The following is a 16,977-nucleotide window of genomic DNA, read 5'->3' as shown; positions in this document are numbered from 1 at the left end:
GATCAAAATTACCTAGGTTTTCTTTGTTTTTTTCCACTGTACCATTATTTTTGGAGTATAGATTAGTTGTTTTTCATTATTGTTAGACTTATATTACTAAATATTCACATCATGTGAATTGCTGTTCAAATTGAAGCACATTGCACATATATATATATATTTGTATATATAAATATATACTTATATGTAGTCTTATATCTACCTATATATATGTGTGTTTGTGTGTACATATAAGTATATGTGTACTTGTATATGTAAATGTATTTGTATATGTATATGTAGATACATAAGTAATCATAAATAATTAGTGTATTTTAATTTGTATTCTTTCCATTATTTTAGCCCTAAACTATTTCAAGTACAGTTTTATGATACTCAGGTATACTGTAGCTGTTACTTTTATTATAAACACATATGCATAATTATTTTCACTAATTTATTTACTTTATATCCTGACTGCAGTCCCTTCCTCCAAGTCCCATCTCTACAACCAGATTTTCACTCCATTCTTCTTTACCTAAGTACTGTAGAACTTCCATTGACACCAACTCTTTCTTATACATCAATTCACAATAGTAATGTGTTCACCACCTTCTACTGGAGTCATCGAAAGCAGCCCAGATAAAAAGAAACTAACCAGTGGTACAAAACAGAGTCAGAGACAGTCTGCACATGAACTATTAGGGGACATACCTGCAGATCAAGTTGCACATCTGCTACATATAGGTAGGGGGCCTAGGTCCTGCTGCTGGAGCATATGATGGGGGAGATCCTGCAGATTCAAAGCTGAAGGATCACAGTGATCAAAGGCTACAGCAAGATACCAGGATATGGAAGGAGAGGCATCTCAGGGAGGTTCCAGTATTGAGAGTATGGTAAAATACAGAGTGCTGAAACCAGACCAGTGACATATTTTAATATTCTTTTGCAAGAAAATCTGTTTGGACAAGAGGGTATAATGTATAACCACATATGGCACAACACATCTCACACACTAATATATTTATTTAATTTTAATTTGATTTTTTAATATTAAATTTAAATTTTTATTTAATTTTAATATTTGAAAATTATTGAGAGGGGATTGTTTCCAAGGGGTATATGGAAGGATTGAAAATTGATAGAGAGTTACTTGGTAGTATGATCACAAATGAAAGGACATATATTTTGAAAAGGATAAAAAGCAAAGAAAATGTACATATGACAGAAAACAAGGTACATGTTAACTAGCATTTCTCAGGTATTAGGTCCAAAAGTAAGAAGATATAATGATGTTACTCACAATGGAGGATGATAGCACAATGTATAGCTAGGATGCAAGTCTTACTCAGGACTCGACATGGCTTGGAATAGAAACATAGCTTTTTTACTTAATTTCTAATTACCACGGTATTTTCTAGTGTTCTCACTTTTGGAGAGTTGCCTAATTCCAAAAAGAGGCCTGTGGTTTTGGTTTGTTTGTTTTGTTGAAATGTTTTAATAGCTGATCCTCCTCCTCCTCCTATTCTTATTACTACTACTATTTTACATTTATTTGCTCATTTTATGTCTAGATGCTGCCGCCCACATATTCTCTCCTCATTCTTTCTCTAAGTCATCAGGGGGCCCTAGGTCATCCTCCTTCCCTGGCACATCAACTCTCTTCAGGGTTAGCATAACTTCTGCCCCTGAGTTCAGGTGGGGAAGGGTTTTCACAGTCAACAGCTTAAGTATAACCCCTGCTCCTTATGTTGGGGTACCCACATGGAGACTAAGCTTTACATTTGCTATAAATGTGCTGCAGCATCTGGTGCCTATTCAGGTCGAAGTTCAGCCCTTACTATTTCACAGTGGACCAGCTTAGTTGACTCTGTAGCTCATCCTATGGTGTTCCTATCTTCTTCTGGGCACAGAATCTTTCCTACATTTCTACCATAAAGTCATCATTAATCAATAAGATCCAATGTTTGGCTGTGGCTATTTACATCCTATTTCAGTCTGCTGCTGGTTGGAGCCATTCAGAGAGAAGTTATGACAGGCTGCTCTCTGGATATTCCACAAAGGAGCTGCCTTCCTTCAGGCAGAGAGAGCTTTGGTCTGGGAATTGGAGTGTAGATCAATGATTGCAAGGAGTGGTGTGGACTAGAAACCAGGAGAGGCAATATGAACAGACTGTAGTTTTACTTCATTGCTATAGCAACTAGGACTCTGCTTAATTGATTCATGTCTTAGGTAAGAAAACACAAGATCCTGCATTTAGTTTCCACATTTGATCCAAGATTCTGGGGAGACGTCAGTTTGGGGTCTTTTAGGGAAGTAGGCTCTCAACCACTGATTCTCAACCTCCCTAATCCTGTAACACTAACATATTTCCTCATGGTTTTGTGACTCTTAACCATTACTTCATATTGCTTCTCTTCATACTTCAAATTTTGTTCCTGATATGATTATAAAGACAAATGCATAGAATATCTGATATGGAAAATATATTATATGTGACCCCCTAATGATTATGACCCACAAGATAAGAATCACTGGAATAAAGTGCTAATTTCAAAAAATGTTTCTCAAGTACTATCTACAATATACATTGACCATTACTTTTTTTGTTTCATATCAATAAAACAGGATTTTATTATTAACATTGATTCAACCACACATACCTTGATCATGTATGAAAATTGGCTTTGCATCCCAGAAAAAGGAACTCTGTCTGGAGAATTTAATGCCATCGAAAGGTAATGATACATTAAGCACTTGGGGAACTGCACCAATATAGAAGCAGTGCTTTTGTAAGATACATAGGCTTGTGTTTCTAGTATTGCAAGCAGCAATGATGTCCTATGCCAAGAGGTTCCCTTCGCTCAGACATGTATTTTTACTTTATAAACATTCTGCTTTCACGAGCTAGCATGTTGAACCATGTCTCAAACTTACTTGGGAGTCGTCTCCCCTAAATGTCATGATTTAGAAGACAGTGTAAGTAAAACCTTGTGTTCAGGTCTGGCTAGAGTATTGGTTTAGTTCATGTGTGAGACAACTTATAAGAAGTATGTGCATGTAATACCTCTGGGTTACTTGCTGCCTTTAATTGTTATCATGGTATTCTGAATATTTCACATGGTCAATATAAGTCATTGATTAGAACATGAATTCTTCTTTCTCAACTATAACTATGTAGAGATGTCTAGGTCAGGTATAGCTTTGACTTCTTTGAGTCATTTTTCTGTCTGATACTCCATAGGAGGATTTCATATTTAACCGGAGCTTTGAGCTCCCATTGCACCCAGGTGCCCTGCATCTCTTTCTTGCAGTAGCAGAATCTTTTATAATTGTATTGTGTTGGATCACTAGTGTGCTTACTGCTCCTTATTTTCTAGAGTGTCACCAGAGTGTTCCATGGATTCATACTACATTTGATATTAAATATATCTCCAGTCCATGGTGGTTGGAAAGATGGTTTGCTGCTGAAAAACACTGGATATTTTCATACACAGATCACACATGGTCTTCAAATCTTCATTCATTCCAAAACCAGGGCATTGAGTAGAATCATGAGTGTGATTCGGCTCCTTATGTTCTAGATTGTTATAAGACTGTGTCATGGACCAATGTAAAAAAAAAAAAAAAAAAGACTGTGTCATGGAATTATAATACATTAGATGTTAAAGGTGTCCCCCGGCTGGCAAGAAAGTTGGTGTGCTGTTTGTAAGCACTGGATGTTTTCACACACAGAACATACATAGTTTGCAACAATCTTCATTCATTCTTATACCCGGGATCCTGCCAACGTCCTCTGGCTTCTGTAGGTAGCAGTCATACATCTAGTACACTGACATTCATAAAGAATTTTAAAAATGATTTTCCGTGATGCTGTACAGAAAAGTGATTTGCAGAAAATATTTTATGTAATACTCTAGCTATATATTCTAACTTCCTTTGAGATCTGATTATACTATGAGTTTGTCTACAAAACATTTACCCTATTTGTTCTTCGTAGTTATATTTCTAACTTACATTATTTCAAAATGGTCTAACCTAAAATTCTCCTTTTTCTTTGTTTAGCCTGTTCCAACAGGTTCCAGAATCAAACTTTATACTATTAAAACATCTCTTGTGTGCATTAACAATGCTAAAAGATTCTTCCATGAATAATTTGGATCTTTCCAGATCATCTGTGCGCATAGCTCCGCATGGATTAAGGGGTCAAACTTTGAGAGACTTATTATTTGGGACTGACATCTTCATAAAGGTAAGGGGATCAGAAATTTGCGTTTGGGAACAAATGTATAATTATGATTCAGTAATTGGGAATACTTTGAAAGGATCATTTCTCTAACAGGAAACCCTAGTATTGCATAATTCTGGAGTGGAGTAGAATATGTATTGATCTATTTCAGGAAGATTTGGGAAGGGAGATTTTTAATGAAGTTAAAGAAGTTAATCATTTCGTTCTACCGTTCATTCCTTCTTTCTTCTTAAATTTTGGTTTATGTATTGATTTTTAGTCAACAATAATCTGCACATATAATTCTTATCCAAGAAGACTTGAGCGAATTTGTAAAATATCAAAATTATCTAGGTGTTCTTTGTTTTTTTTTCAACTCTACCACTATTTTCGGAGTATAGATTCGTTGTTTTTCATAATTCTTAGACTTATATTACTAAATATTCACATCATGTGAATTGCTGTTCATATTGAAGCGCATTGCACATATATATTTGTATATATAAATATAAACTAATATGTATTCTTATATATACATATATGTGTGTTTGTGTATACACATAGGTGTATGTGTACTTTTACATGTAAATGCATTTGTATATGCACAGGAATATACATAATTAATGATAAATAATGAGTGTATTTTATTTTGCATTCTTTCCATTATTTTAGCCCTCACCTACTTCAGGTATATTTTTATGTTACTCAGGTATTCTGTAACTGTTACTTTTATTATAAACACTTAAATATTTTTCTCTAATTTATTTACTTTATATCATGACTGCAGTCCCTTCCTCAAAGTCCCATCTTTACAACCTGGTTTTCAATCCATTCTTCTTTACCTCAGTACTGTAGAACTTCCATTGACACCAACTCTTTCTTATACATCAATTCGCAACAGGAATATGTGCACAACTTTGGACCTAAGCCATAGAAAGCAGCCCAGGAAAAAAGAAACTAACCAGTGGTAGAAAACACAGTCAGAGCCAGTCTGCACACGAACTGTTAGGGGACATACCTGAAGATCAAGTTGCACATCTGCTACATATATGTAGGGGGACTACGTCCTGCTGCTGGAGCATATGATGGGGGAGGTCCTGCAGATTTAAAGCTGAAGGATCACAGTGATCAAAGGCTACAGCAAGAGACCAGGATATAGAAGGAGAGGCATCTCAGTGAGGTTCCAGTATTGAGAGTATGATAAATTACAGAGTGGTGAAACCAGACCAGTGACATATTTAATGTCCTTTTGCAAGAAAATCTGTTTAGAAAAGAGGGTATAATGTGTAACCATTTATGGCACTACAGTCTCACACAGTGTATAATTTTTTTTAATTTTAATTTGATTTTTTAATATTAAATTTAAATTTTTATTTAATTTTAATTTTTGATAATTATTGAGAGGGGATTGTTTCCAAGGGGTATATGGAAGGATTTAATAGTGAAAGAGAGTTACTTGTTAGCATGATTAGAAATTTACAGGGAATCAATAAAGGACATATATTTGGAAAAGGATAAAAGGCAAAGAAAATGTATATATGACAGAAAACAAGGTACAGGTTACCTAGCATTTCTCAGGTATTTGGCCCAGAAGAAAGAAGATATAATGATGTTACTCACAATGGAGGATGACAGCACAAGTTATAGCTAAAATGGGAGTCTTACTCAGGACTCTACATGGCTTGGTCTACAAACATAGCTTTTTACTTAATTTCTAATTACCACTGTATTTTCTAGTGTTCTCACTTTTGGAGAGTTGCCTATTTCCAAAAAGAGGCCTGTGGTTTTGGTTTGGTTTTTTTTTTGTTGTAATTTTTTAATATCTGATCCTCCTCTTGTTGCTGCTGCTGCTACTCCTCCTCTTCTTACTACTACTATTTTACATTTATTTGCTCATTTTACATCTTGCATGCTGCCACCCACATCTTCTCCCCTCATTCCTTCTGAGTCAGTCAGGGGCCCTAGGTCATCCTCCTTCCCTGGCACATCAACTCTCCTCAGGGTTAGCATAACTTCTGCCCCTGACTTCAGGTGGGGAAGGGTTTTCACAGTCAACAGCTTAAGTGTAACCCCTGCTCCTTATGTTGGGGGACCCACATGGAGACTAAGCTTTACATTTGCTATAAATGTGCTGCAGCATCTGGTGCCTTTTCAGGTCGAAGTTCAGCCCTTACTATTTCACAGTGGACCAGCTTAGGTGATTCTGTAGCTCTTCCTATGGAGTTCCTATCTTCTTCCGGGCACAGAATCTTTCCTGCATTTCTACCAAAAAGTCCTTCATAGATCCATAAGATCCAATGATTGGCTATGGCTATTTACATCCTATTTCAGTCTACTGCTGGTTGGAGCCGTTCAGAGAGCAGTTATGATAGGCTCCTCTCTGGATATCCACATAGGAGTTGCCTTCCTTCAGGCAGAGAGAGCTTTGGCCTGGGAATTGGAGTGCAGATCAGTGATTGCAAGGAGTGGTGTGGACTAGAAATCAGGAGAGGCAATATGAACAGACTGTAGTTTTATTTCATTGTTATAGCAACCAGGACTCTGCTTAATTGATTCATGTCTTAGGTAAGAAACACAAGATCCTGCATTTATTTCCACATTTGATCCAAGATTCTGGTGAGACGTCAGTTTGGGGTCTTTTAGGGAAGTAGGCTCTCAACCACTGATTCTCAACCTCTCTAATCCTGTAACACTAACATATTTCCTCATGGTTTTGTGACTCTTAACCATTACTTCATTTTGCTTCTCTTCATACTTCAAATTTTGTTCCTGATATGATTATAAAGACAAATGCATAGAATATCTGATATGGAAAATATATGATATGGGACCCCCTAATGATTATGACCCACAACATAAGAATCACTGGTATAAAGTGCTAATTTCAAAAAATGTTTCTCAAGTACTATCTACAATATACATTGACCATTACTTTTTTTGTTTCATATCAATAAAACAGGATTTTATTATTAACATTGATTCAACCACACTTACCTTGATCCAGTATGAAAATTGGCTTTGCATCCCAGAAAAAGGAACTCTGTCTGGAGAATTTAATGCCATCGAAAGGTAATGATACATTAAGCACTTGGGGAACTGCACCAATATAGAAGCAGTGCTTTTGTAAGATATATAGGCTTGTGTTTCTAGTATTGCAAGCAGCAATGATGTCCTATGCCAAGAGGTTCCCTTCGCTCAGACTTGTATTTTCACTTTATTAACATTCTGCTTTCACAAGCTAGTGTGTTGAACCATGTCTCAAACTTACTTGGGAGTTGTCTCCTTTAAATGTCATGTTTTAGAAGACAGTTTACGTAAAACCTTGTGTTCAGGTCTGGCTAGAGTATTGGATTAGTTCATGTGTGAGACAACTTATAAGTATGTGCATGTAATACCTCTGGGTTACTTGCTTCCTTTAATTGTTATCATGGTATTGTGATATTTCACATGGTCAATATAAGTCATTGATTAGAACATGAATCTATTACTGAATTCTTTCTCAACTATAACTATGTAGAGATGTCTAGTTAAGGTATAGCTTTGACTTCTTTGAGTCATTTTTCTGTCTGATACTCCATAGGAGGATTTCATATTTATCCGGAGCTTTGAGCTCCCATTGCACCCAGGTGCCCTGCATCTCTTTCTTGCAGTAGCAGAATCTTTTATAATTGTATTGTGTTGGATCACTAGTGTGCTTACTGCTCCTTATTTTCTAGAGTGTCACCAGAGTGTTCCATGGATTCATACTACATTTGATATTAAATATATCTCCAGTCCATGGTGGTTGGAAAGATGGTTTGCTGCTGAAAAACACTGGATATTTTCATACACAGATCACACATGGTCTTCAAATCTTCATTCATTCCAATACCAGGGCATTGAGTAGAATCATGAGTGTGATTCTGCTCCTTATGTTCTAGATTGTTATAAGACTGTGTCATGCAATTATAATACATTAGATGTTAAAGGTGTCCCCCGGCTGGCAAGAAAGTTGGTGTGCTGTTTGTAAGCACTGGATGTTTTCACACACAGAACATACATAGTTTGCAACAATCTTCATTCATTCTTATACCCGGGATCCTGCCAACGTCCTCTGGCTTCTGGAGGTAGCAGTCATACATCTAGTACACTGACATTCATAAAGAATTTTAAAAATGTTTTTCCATGATGCTGTACAGAAAAGTGATTTGCAGAAAATATTTTATGTAATACTCTAGCTATATATTCTAACTTCCTTTGAGATCTGATTATACTATGAGTTTGTCTACAAAACATTTACCCTATTTGTTCTTCGTAGTTATATTTCTAACTTACATTATTTCAAATTGGTCTAACCTAAAATTCTCCTTTTTCTTTGTTTAGCCTGTTCCAACAGGTTCCAGAATCAAACTTTATACTATTAAAACATCTCTTGTGTGCATTAACAATGCTAAAAGATTCTTCCATGAATAATTTGGATCTTTCCAGATCATCTGTGCGCATAGCTCCGCGTGGATTAAGGGGTCAAACTTTGAGAGACTCATTATTTGGGACTGACATCTTCAGAAAGGTAAGGGGATCAGAAATTTGCGTTTGGGAACAAATGTATAATTATGATTCAGTAATTGGGAATACTTTGAAAGGATCATTTCTCTAACAGGAAACCCTAGTATTGCTTAATTCTGGGGTGGAGTAGAATATGTATTGATCTATTTCAGGAAGATTTGGGAAGGGAGATTTTTAATGAAGTTAAAGAAGTTAATCATTTCGTTCTACCGTTCATTCCTTCTTTCTTCTTAAATTTTGGTTTATGTATTGATTTTTTAGTCAACAATAATCTGCACATATAATTCTTATCCAAGAAGACTTGAGCGAATTTGTAAAATATCAAAATTATCTAGGTGTTCTTTGTTTTTTTTTCAACTCTACCACTATTTTCGGAGTATAGATTCGTTGTTTTTCATAATTCTTAGACTTATATTACTAAATATTCACATCATGTGAATTGCTGTTCATATTGAAGTGCATTGCACATATATATTTGTATATATAAATATAAACTAATATGTATTCTTATATATACATATATGTGTGTTTGTGTATACATATAGGTGTATGTGTACTTTTACATGTAAATGCATTTGTATATGCACAGGAATATACATAATTAATGATAAATAATGAGTGTATTTTATTTTGCATTCTTTCCATTATTTTAGCCCTCACCTACTTCAGGTATATTTTTATGTTACTCAGGTATTCTGTAACTGTTACTTTTATTATAAACACTTAAATATTTTTCTCTAATTTATTTACTTTATATCATGACTGCAGTCCCTTCCTCAAAGTCCCATCTTTACAACCTGGTTTTCAATCCATTCTTCTTTACCTCAGTACTGTAGAACTTCCATTGACACCAACTCTTTCTTATACATCAATTCGCAACAGGAATATGTGCACAACTTTGGACCTAAGCCATAGAAAGCAGCCCAGGAAAAAAGAAACTAACCAGTGGTAGAAAACACAGTCAGAGCCAGTCTGCACACGAACTGTTAGGGGACATACCTGAAGATCAAGTTGCACATCTGCTACATATATGTAGGGGGACTACGTCCTGCTGCTGGAGCATATGATGGGGGAGGTCCTGCAGATTTAAAGCTGAAGGATCACAGTGATCAAAGGCTACAGCAAGAGACCAGGATATAGAAGGAGAGGCATCTCAGTGAGGTTCCAGTATTGAGAGTATGATAAATTACAGAGTGGTGAAACCAGACCAGTGACATATTTAATGTCCTTTTGCAAGAAAATCTGTTTAGAAAAGAGGGTATAATGTGTAACCATTTATGGCACTACAGTCTCACACAGTGTATAATTTTTTTTAATTTTAATTTGATTTTTTAATATTAAATTTAAATTTTTATTTAATTTTAATTTTTGATAATTATTGAGAGGGGATTGTTTCCAAGGGGTATATGGAAGGATTTAATAGTGAAAGAGAGTTACTTGTTAGCATGATTAGAAATTTACAGGGAATCAATAAAGGACATATATTTGGAAAAGGATAAAAGGCAAAGAAAATGTATATATGACAGAAAACAAGGTACAGGTTACCTAGCATTTCTCAGGTATTTGGCCCAGAAGAAAGAAGATATAATGATGTTACTCACAATGGAGGATGACAGCACAAGTTATAGCTAAAATGGGAGTCTTACTCAGGACTCTACATGGCTTGGTCTACAAACATATCTTTTTACTTAATTTCTAATTACCACTGTATTTTCTAGTGTTCTCACTTTTGGAGAGTTGCCTATTTCCAAAAAGAGGCCTGTGGTTTTGGTTTGGTTTTTTTGTTGTAATTTTTTAATATCTGATCCTCCTCCTGTTGCTGCTGCTGCTACTCCTCCTCTTCTTACTACTAATATTTTACATTTATTTGCTCATTTTACATCTTGCATGCTGCCACCCACATCTTCTCCCCTCATTCCTTCTCTGAGTCAGTCAGGGGCCCTAGGTCATCCTCCTTCCCTGGCACATCAACTCTCCTCAGGGTTAGCATAACTTCTGCCCCTGACTTCAGGTGGGGAAGGGTTTTCACAGTCAACAGCTTAAGTGTAACCCCTGCTCCTTATGTTGGGGGACCCACATGGAGACTAAGCTTTACATTTGCTATAAATGTGCTGCAGCATCTGGTGCCTTTTCAGGTCGAAGTTCAGCCCTTACTATTTCACAGTGGACCAGCTTAGGTGATTCTGTAGCTCTTCCTATGGAGTTCCTATCTTCTTCCGGGCACAGAATCTTTCCTGCATTTCTACCAAAAAGTCCTTCATAGATCCATAAGATCCAATGATTGGCTATGGCTATTTACATCCTATTTCAGTCTACTGCTGGTTGGAGCCGTTCAGAGAGCAGTTATGATAGGCTCCTCTCTGGATATCCACATAGGAGTTGCCTTCCTTCAGGCAGAGAGAGCTTTGGCCTGGGAATTGGAGTGCAGATCAGTGATTGCAAGGAGTGGTGTGGACTAGAAATCAGGAGAGGCAATATGAACAGACTGTAGTTTTATTTCATTGTTATAGCAACCAGGACTCTGCTTAATTGATTCATGTCTTAGGTAAGAAACACAAGATCCTGCATTTATTTCCACATTTGATCCAAGATTCTGGTGAGACGTCAGTTTGGGGTCTTTTAGGGAAGTAGGCTCTCAACCACTGATTCTCAACCTCTCTAATCCTGTAACACTAACATATTTCCTCATGGTTTTGTGACTCTTAACCATTACTTCATTTTGCTTCTCTTCATACTTCAAATTTTGTTCCTGATATGATTATAAAGACAAATGCATAGAATATCTGATATGGAAAATATATGATATGGGACCCCCTAATGATTATGACCCACAACATAAGAATCACTGGTATAAAGTGCTAATTTCAAAAAATGTTTCTCAAGTACTATCTACAATATACATTGACCATTACTTTTTTTGTTTCATATCAATAAAACAGGATTTTATTATTAACATTGATTCAACCACACTTACCTTGATCCAGTATGAAAATTGGCTTTGCATCCCAGAAAAAGGAACTCTGTCTGGAGAATTTAATGCCATCGAAAGGTAATGATACATTAAGCACTTGGGGAACTGCACCAATATAGAAGCAGTGCTTTTGTAAGATATATAGGCTTGTGTTTCTAGTATTGCAAGCAGCAATGATGTCCTATGCCAAGAGGTTCCCTTCGCTCAGACTTGTATTTTCACTTTATTAACATTCTGCTTTCACAAGCTAGTGTGTTGAACCATGTCTCAAACTTACTTGGGAGTTGTCTCCTTTAAATGTCATGATTTAGAAGACAGTTTACGTAAAACCTTGTGTTCAGGTCTGGCTAGAGTATTGGATTAGTTCATGTGTGAGACAACTTATAAGTATGTGCATGTAATACCTCTGGGTTACTTGCTTCCTTTAATTGTTATCATGGTATTGTGATATTTCACATGGTCAATATAAGTCATTGATTAGAACATGAATCTATTACTGAATTCTTTCTCAACTATAACTATGTAGAGATGTCTAGTTAAGGTATAGCTTTGACTTCTTTGAGTCATTTTTCTGTCTGATACTCCATAGGAGGATTTCATATTTATCCGGAGCTTTGAGCTCCCATTGCACCCAGGTGCCCTGCATCTCTTTCTTGCAGTAGCAGAATCTTTTATAATTGTATTGTGTTGGATCACTAGTGTGCTTACTGCTCCTTATTTTCTAGAGTGTCACCAGAGTGTTCCATGGATTCATACTACATTTGATATTAAATATATCTCCAGTCCATGGTGGTTGGAAAGATGGTTTGCTGCTGAAAAACACTGGATATTTTCATACACAGATCACACATGGTCTTCAAATCTTCATTCATTCCAATACCAGGGCATTGAGTAGAATCATGAGTGTGATTCTGCTCCTTATGTTCTAGATTGTTATAAGACTGTGTCATGCAATTATAATACATTAGATGTTAAAGGTGTCCCCCGGCTGGCAAGAAAGTTGGTGTGCTGTTTGTAAGCACTGGATGTTTTCACACACAGAACATACATAGTTTGCAACAATCTTCATTCATTCTTATACCCGGGATCCTGCCAACGTCCTCTGGCTTCTGTAGGTAGCAGTCATACATCTAGTACACTGACATTCATAAAGAATTTTAAAAATGTTTTTCCATGATGCTGTACAGAAAAGTGATTTGCAGAAAATATTTTATGTAATACTCTAGCTATATATTCTAACTTCCTTTGAGATCTGATTATACTATGAGTTTGTCTACAAAACATTTACCCTATTTGTTCTTCGTAGTTATATTTCTAACTTACATTATTTCAAATTGGTCTAACCTAAAATTCTCCTTTTTCTTTCTTTAGCCTGTTCCAACAGGTTCCAGAATCAAACTTTATACTATTAAAACATCTCTTGTGTGCATTAACAATGCTAAAAGATTCTTCCATGAATAATTTGGATCTTTCCAGATCATCTGTGCGCATAGCTCCGCGTGGATTAAGGGGTCAAACTTTGAGAGACTCATTATTTGGGACTGACATCTTCAGAAAGGTAAGGGGATCAGAAATTTGCGTTTGGGAACAAATGTATAATTATGATTCAGTAATTGGGAATACTTTGAAAGGATCATTTCTCTAACAGGAAACCCTAGTATTGCTTAATTCTGGGGTGGAGTAGAATATGTATTGATCTATTTCAGGAAGATTTGGGAAGGGAGATTTTTAATGAAGTTAAAGAAGTTAATCATTTCGTTCTACCGTTCATTCCTTCTTTCTTCTTAAATTTTGGTTTATGTATTGATTTTTTAGTCAACAATAATCTGCACATATAATTCTTATCCAAGAAGACTTGAGCGAATTTGTAAAATATCAAAATTATCTAGGTGTTCTTTGTTTTTTTTTCAACTCTACCACTATTTTCGGAGTATAGATTCGTTGTTTTTCATAATTCTTAGACTTATATTACTAAATATTCACATCATGTGAATTGCTGTTCATATTGAAGTGCATTGCACATATATATTTGTATATATAAATATAAACTAATATGTATTCTTATATATACATATATGTGTGTTTGTGTATACATATAGGTGTATGTGTACTTTTACATGTAAATGCATTTGTATATGCACAGGAATATACATAATTAATGATAAATAATGAGTGTATTTTATTTTGCATTCTTTCCATTATTTTAGCCCTCACCTACTTCAGGTATATTTTTATGTTACTCAGGTATTCTGTAACTGTTACTTTTATTATAAACACTTAAATATTTTTCTCTAATTTATTTACTTTATATCATGACTGCAGTCCCTTCCTCAAAGTCCCATCTTTACAACCTGGTTTTCAATCCATTCTTCTTTACCTCAGTACTGTAGAACTTCCATTGACACCAACTCTTTCTTATACATCAATTCGCAACAGGAATATGTGCACAACTTTGGACCTAAGCCATAGAAAGCAGCCCAGGAAAAAAGAAACTAACCAGTGGTAGAAAACACAGTCAGAGCCAGTCTGCACACGAACTGTTAGGGGACATACCTGAAGATCAAGTTGCACATCTGCTACATATATGTAGGGGGACTACGTCCTGCTGCTGGAGCATATGATGGGGGAGGTCCTGCAGATTTAAAGCTGAAGGATCACAGTGATCAAAGGCTACAGCAAGAGACCAGGATATAGAAGGAGAGGCATCTCAGGGAGGTTCCAGTATTGAGAGTATGATAAATTACAGAGTGGTGAAACCAGACCAGTGACATATTTAATGTCCTTTTGCAAGAAAATCTGTTTAGAAAAGAGGGTATAATGTGTAACCATTTATGGCACTACAGTCTCACACAGTGTATAATTTTTTTTAATTTTAATTTGATTTTTTAATATTAAATTTAAATTTTTATTTAATTTTAATTTTTGATAATTATTGAGAGGGGATTGTTTCCAAGGGGTATATGGAAGGATTTAATAGTGAAAGAGAGTTACGTGTTAGCATGATTAGAAATTTACAGGGAATCAATAAAGGACATATATTTGGAAAAGGATAAAAGGCAAAGAAAATGTATATATGACAGAAAACAAGGTACAGGTTACCTAGCATTTCTCAGGTATTTGGCCCAGAAGAAAGAAGATATAATGATGTTACTCACAATGGAGGATGACAGCACAAGTTATAGCTAAAATGGGAGTCTTACTCAGGACTCTACATGGCTTGGTCTACAAACATATCTTTTTACTTAATTTCTAATTACCACTGTATTTTCTAGTGTTCTCACTTTTGGAGAGTTGCCTATTTCCAAAAAGAGGCCTGTGGTTTTGGTTTGGTTTTTTTGTTGTAATTTTTTAATATCTGATCCTCCTCCTGTTGCTGCTGCTGCTACTCCTCCTCTTCTTACTACTAATATTTTACATTTATTTGCTCATTTTACATCTTGCATGCTGCCACCCACATCTTCTCCCCTCATTCCTTCTCTGAGTCAGTCAGGGGCCCTAGGTCATCCTCCTTCCCTGGCACATCAACTCTCCTCAGGGTTAGCATAACTTCTGCCCCTGACTTCAGGTGGGGAAGGGTTTTCACAGTCAACAGCTTAAGTGTAACCCCTGCTCCTTATGTTGGGGGACCCACATGGAGACTAAGCTTTACATTTGCTATAAATGTGCTGCAGCATCTGGTGCCTTTTCAGGTCGAAGTTCAGCCCTTACTATTTCACAGTGGACCAGCTTAGGTGATTCTGTAGCTCTTCCTATGGAGTTCCTATCTTCTTCCGGGCACAGAATCTTTCCTGCATTTCTACCAAAAAGTCCTTCATAGATCCATAAGATCCAATGATTGGCTATGGCTATTTACATCCTATTTCAGTCTACTGCTGGTTGGAGCCGTTCAGAGAGCAGTTATGATAGGCTCCTCTCTGGATATCCACATAGGAGTTGCCTTCCTTCAGGCAGAGAGAGCTTTGGCCTGGGAATTGGAGTGCAGATCAGTGATTGCAAGGAGTGGTGTGGACTAGAAATCAGGAGAGGCAATATGAACAGACTGTAGTTTTATTTCATTGTTATAGCAACCAGGACTCTGCTTAATTGATTCATGTCTTAGGTAAGAAACACAAGATCCTGCATTTATTTCCACATTTGATCCAAGATTCTGGTGAGACGTCAGTTTGGGGTCTTTTAGGGAAGTAGGCTCTCAACCACTGATTCTCAACCTCTCTAATCCTGTAACACTAACATATTTCCTCATGGTTTTGTGACTCTTAACCATTACTTCATTTTGCTTCTCTTCATACTTCAAATTTTGTTCCTGATATGATTATAAAGACAAATGCATAGAATATCTGATATGGAAAATATATGATATGGGACCCCCTAATGATTATGACCCACAACATAAGAATCACTGGTATAAAGTGCTAATTTCAAAAAATGTTTCTCAAGTACTATCTACAATATACATTGACCATTACTTTTTTTGTTTCATATCAATAAAACAGGATTTTATTATTAACATTGATTCAACCACACTTACCTTGATCCAGTATGAAAATTGGCTTTGCATCCCAGAAAAAGGAACTCTGTCTGGAGAATTTAATGCCATCGAAAGGTAATGATACATTAAGCACTTGGGGAACTGCACCAATATAGAAGCAGTGCTTTTGTAAGATATATAGGCTTGTGTTTCTAGTATTGCAAGCAGCAATGATGTCCTATGCCAAGAGGTTCCCTTCGCTCAGACTTGTATTTTCACTTTATTAACATTCTGCTTTCACAAGCTAGTGTGTTGAACCATGTCTCAAACTTACTTGGGAGTTGTCTCCTTTAAATGTCATGATTTAGAAGACAGTTTACGTAAAACCTTGTGTTCAGGTCTGGCTAGAGTATTGGATTAGTTCATGTGTGAGACAACTTATAAGTATGTGCATGTAATACCTCTGGGTTACTTGCTTCCTTTAATTGTTATCATGGTATTGTGATATTTCACATGGTCAATATAAGTCATTGATTAGAACATGAATCTATTACTGAATTCTTTCTCAACTATAACTATGTAGAGATGTCTAGTTAAGGTATAGCTTTGACTTCTTTGAGTCATTTTTCTGTCTGATACTCCATAGGAGGATTTCATATTTATCCGGAGCTTTGAGCTCCCATTGCACCCAGGTGCCCTGCATCTCTTTCTTGCAGTAGCAGAATCTTTTATAATTGTATTGTGTTGGATCACTAGTGTGCTTACTGCTCCTTATTTTCTAGAGTG

At 36.1% G+C, this 16,977-nt stretch overlaps 1 protein-coding gene across 7 annotated transcripts in view; it reads left to right on the top strand.

Annotated features, from left to right (window-relative positions):
- The window catches only part of Tgap1l1 (GTPase activating protein testicular GAP1 like 1), a 135,231-nt gene that overhangs the window by 79,474 nt on the left and 38,780 nt on the right, over positions 1-16,977 (top strand). For all 7 annotated transcript variants that reach the window (XM_039103586.2, XM_039103587.2, XM_039103588.2 and 4 more), the window contains 7 exons: positions 2,608-2,717; positions 4,045-4,231; positions 7,167-7,276; positions 8,570-8,756; positions 11,692-11,801; positions 13,095-13,281; positions 16,217-16,326. In XM_039103586.2, coding sequence (XP_038959514.1) covers positions 2,608-2,717; positions 4,045-4,231; positions 7,167-7,276; positions 8,570-8,756; positions 11,692-11,801; positions 13,095-13,281; positions 16,217-16,326 — 1,001 coding nt within the window. The remainder of the gene's footprint in view (positions 1-2,607; positions 2,718-4,044; positions 4,232-7,166; positions 7,277-8,569; positions 8,757-11,691; positions 11,802-13,094; positions 13,282-16,216; positions 16,327-16,977) is intronic.

Source organism: Rattus norvegicus, chromosome 2, assembly GCF_036323735.1.
Source record: "Rattus norvegicus strain BN/NHsdMcwi chromosome 2, GRCr8, whole genome shotgun sequence".
Lineage (NCBI taxonomy): Eukaryota > Metazoa > Chordata > Mammalia > Rodentia > Muridae > Rattus > Rattus norvegicus.
This window is presented reverse-complemented; position numbering and strand designations above follow the sequence as displayed.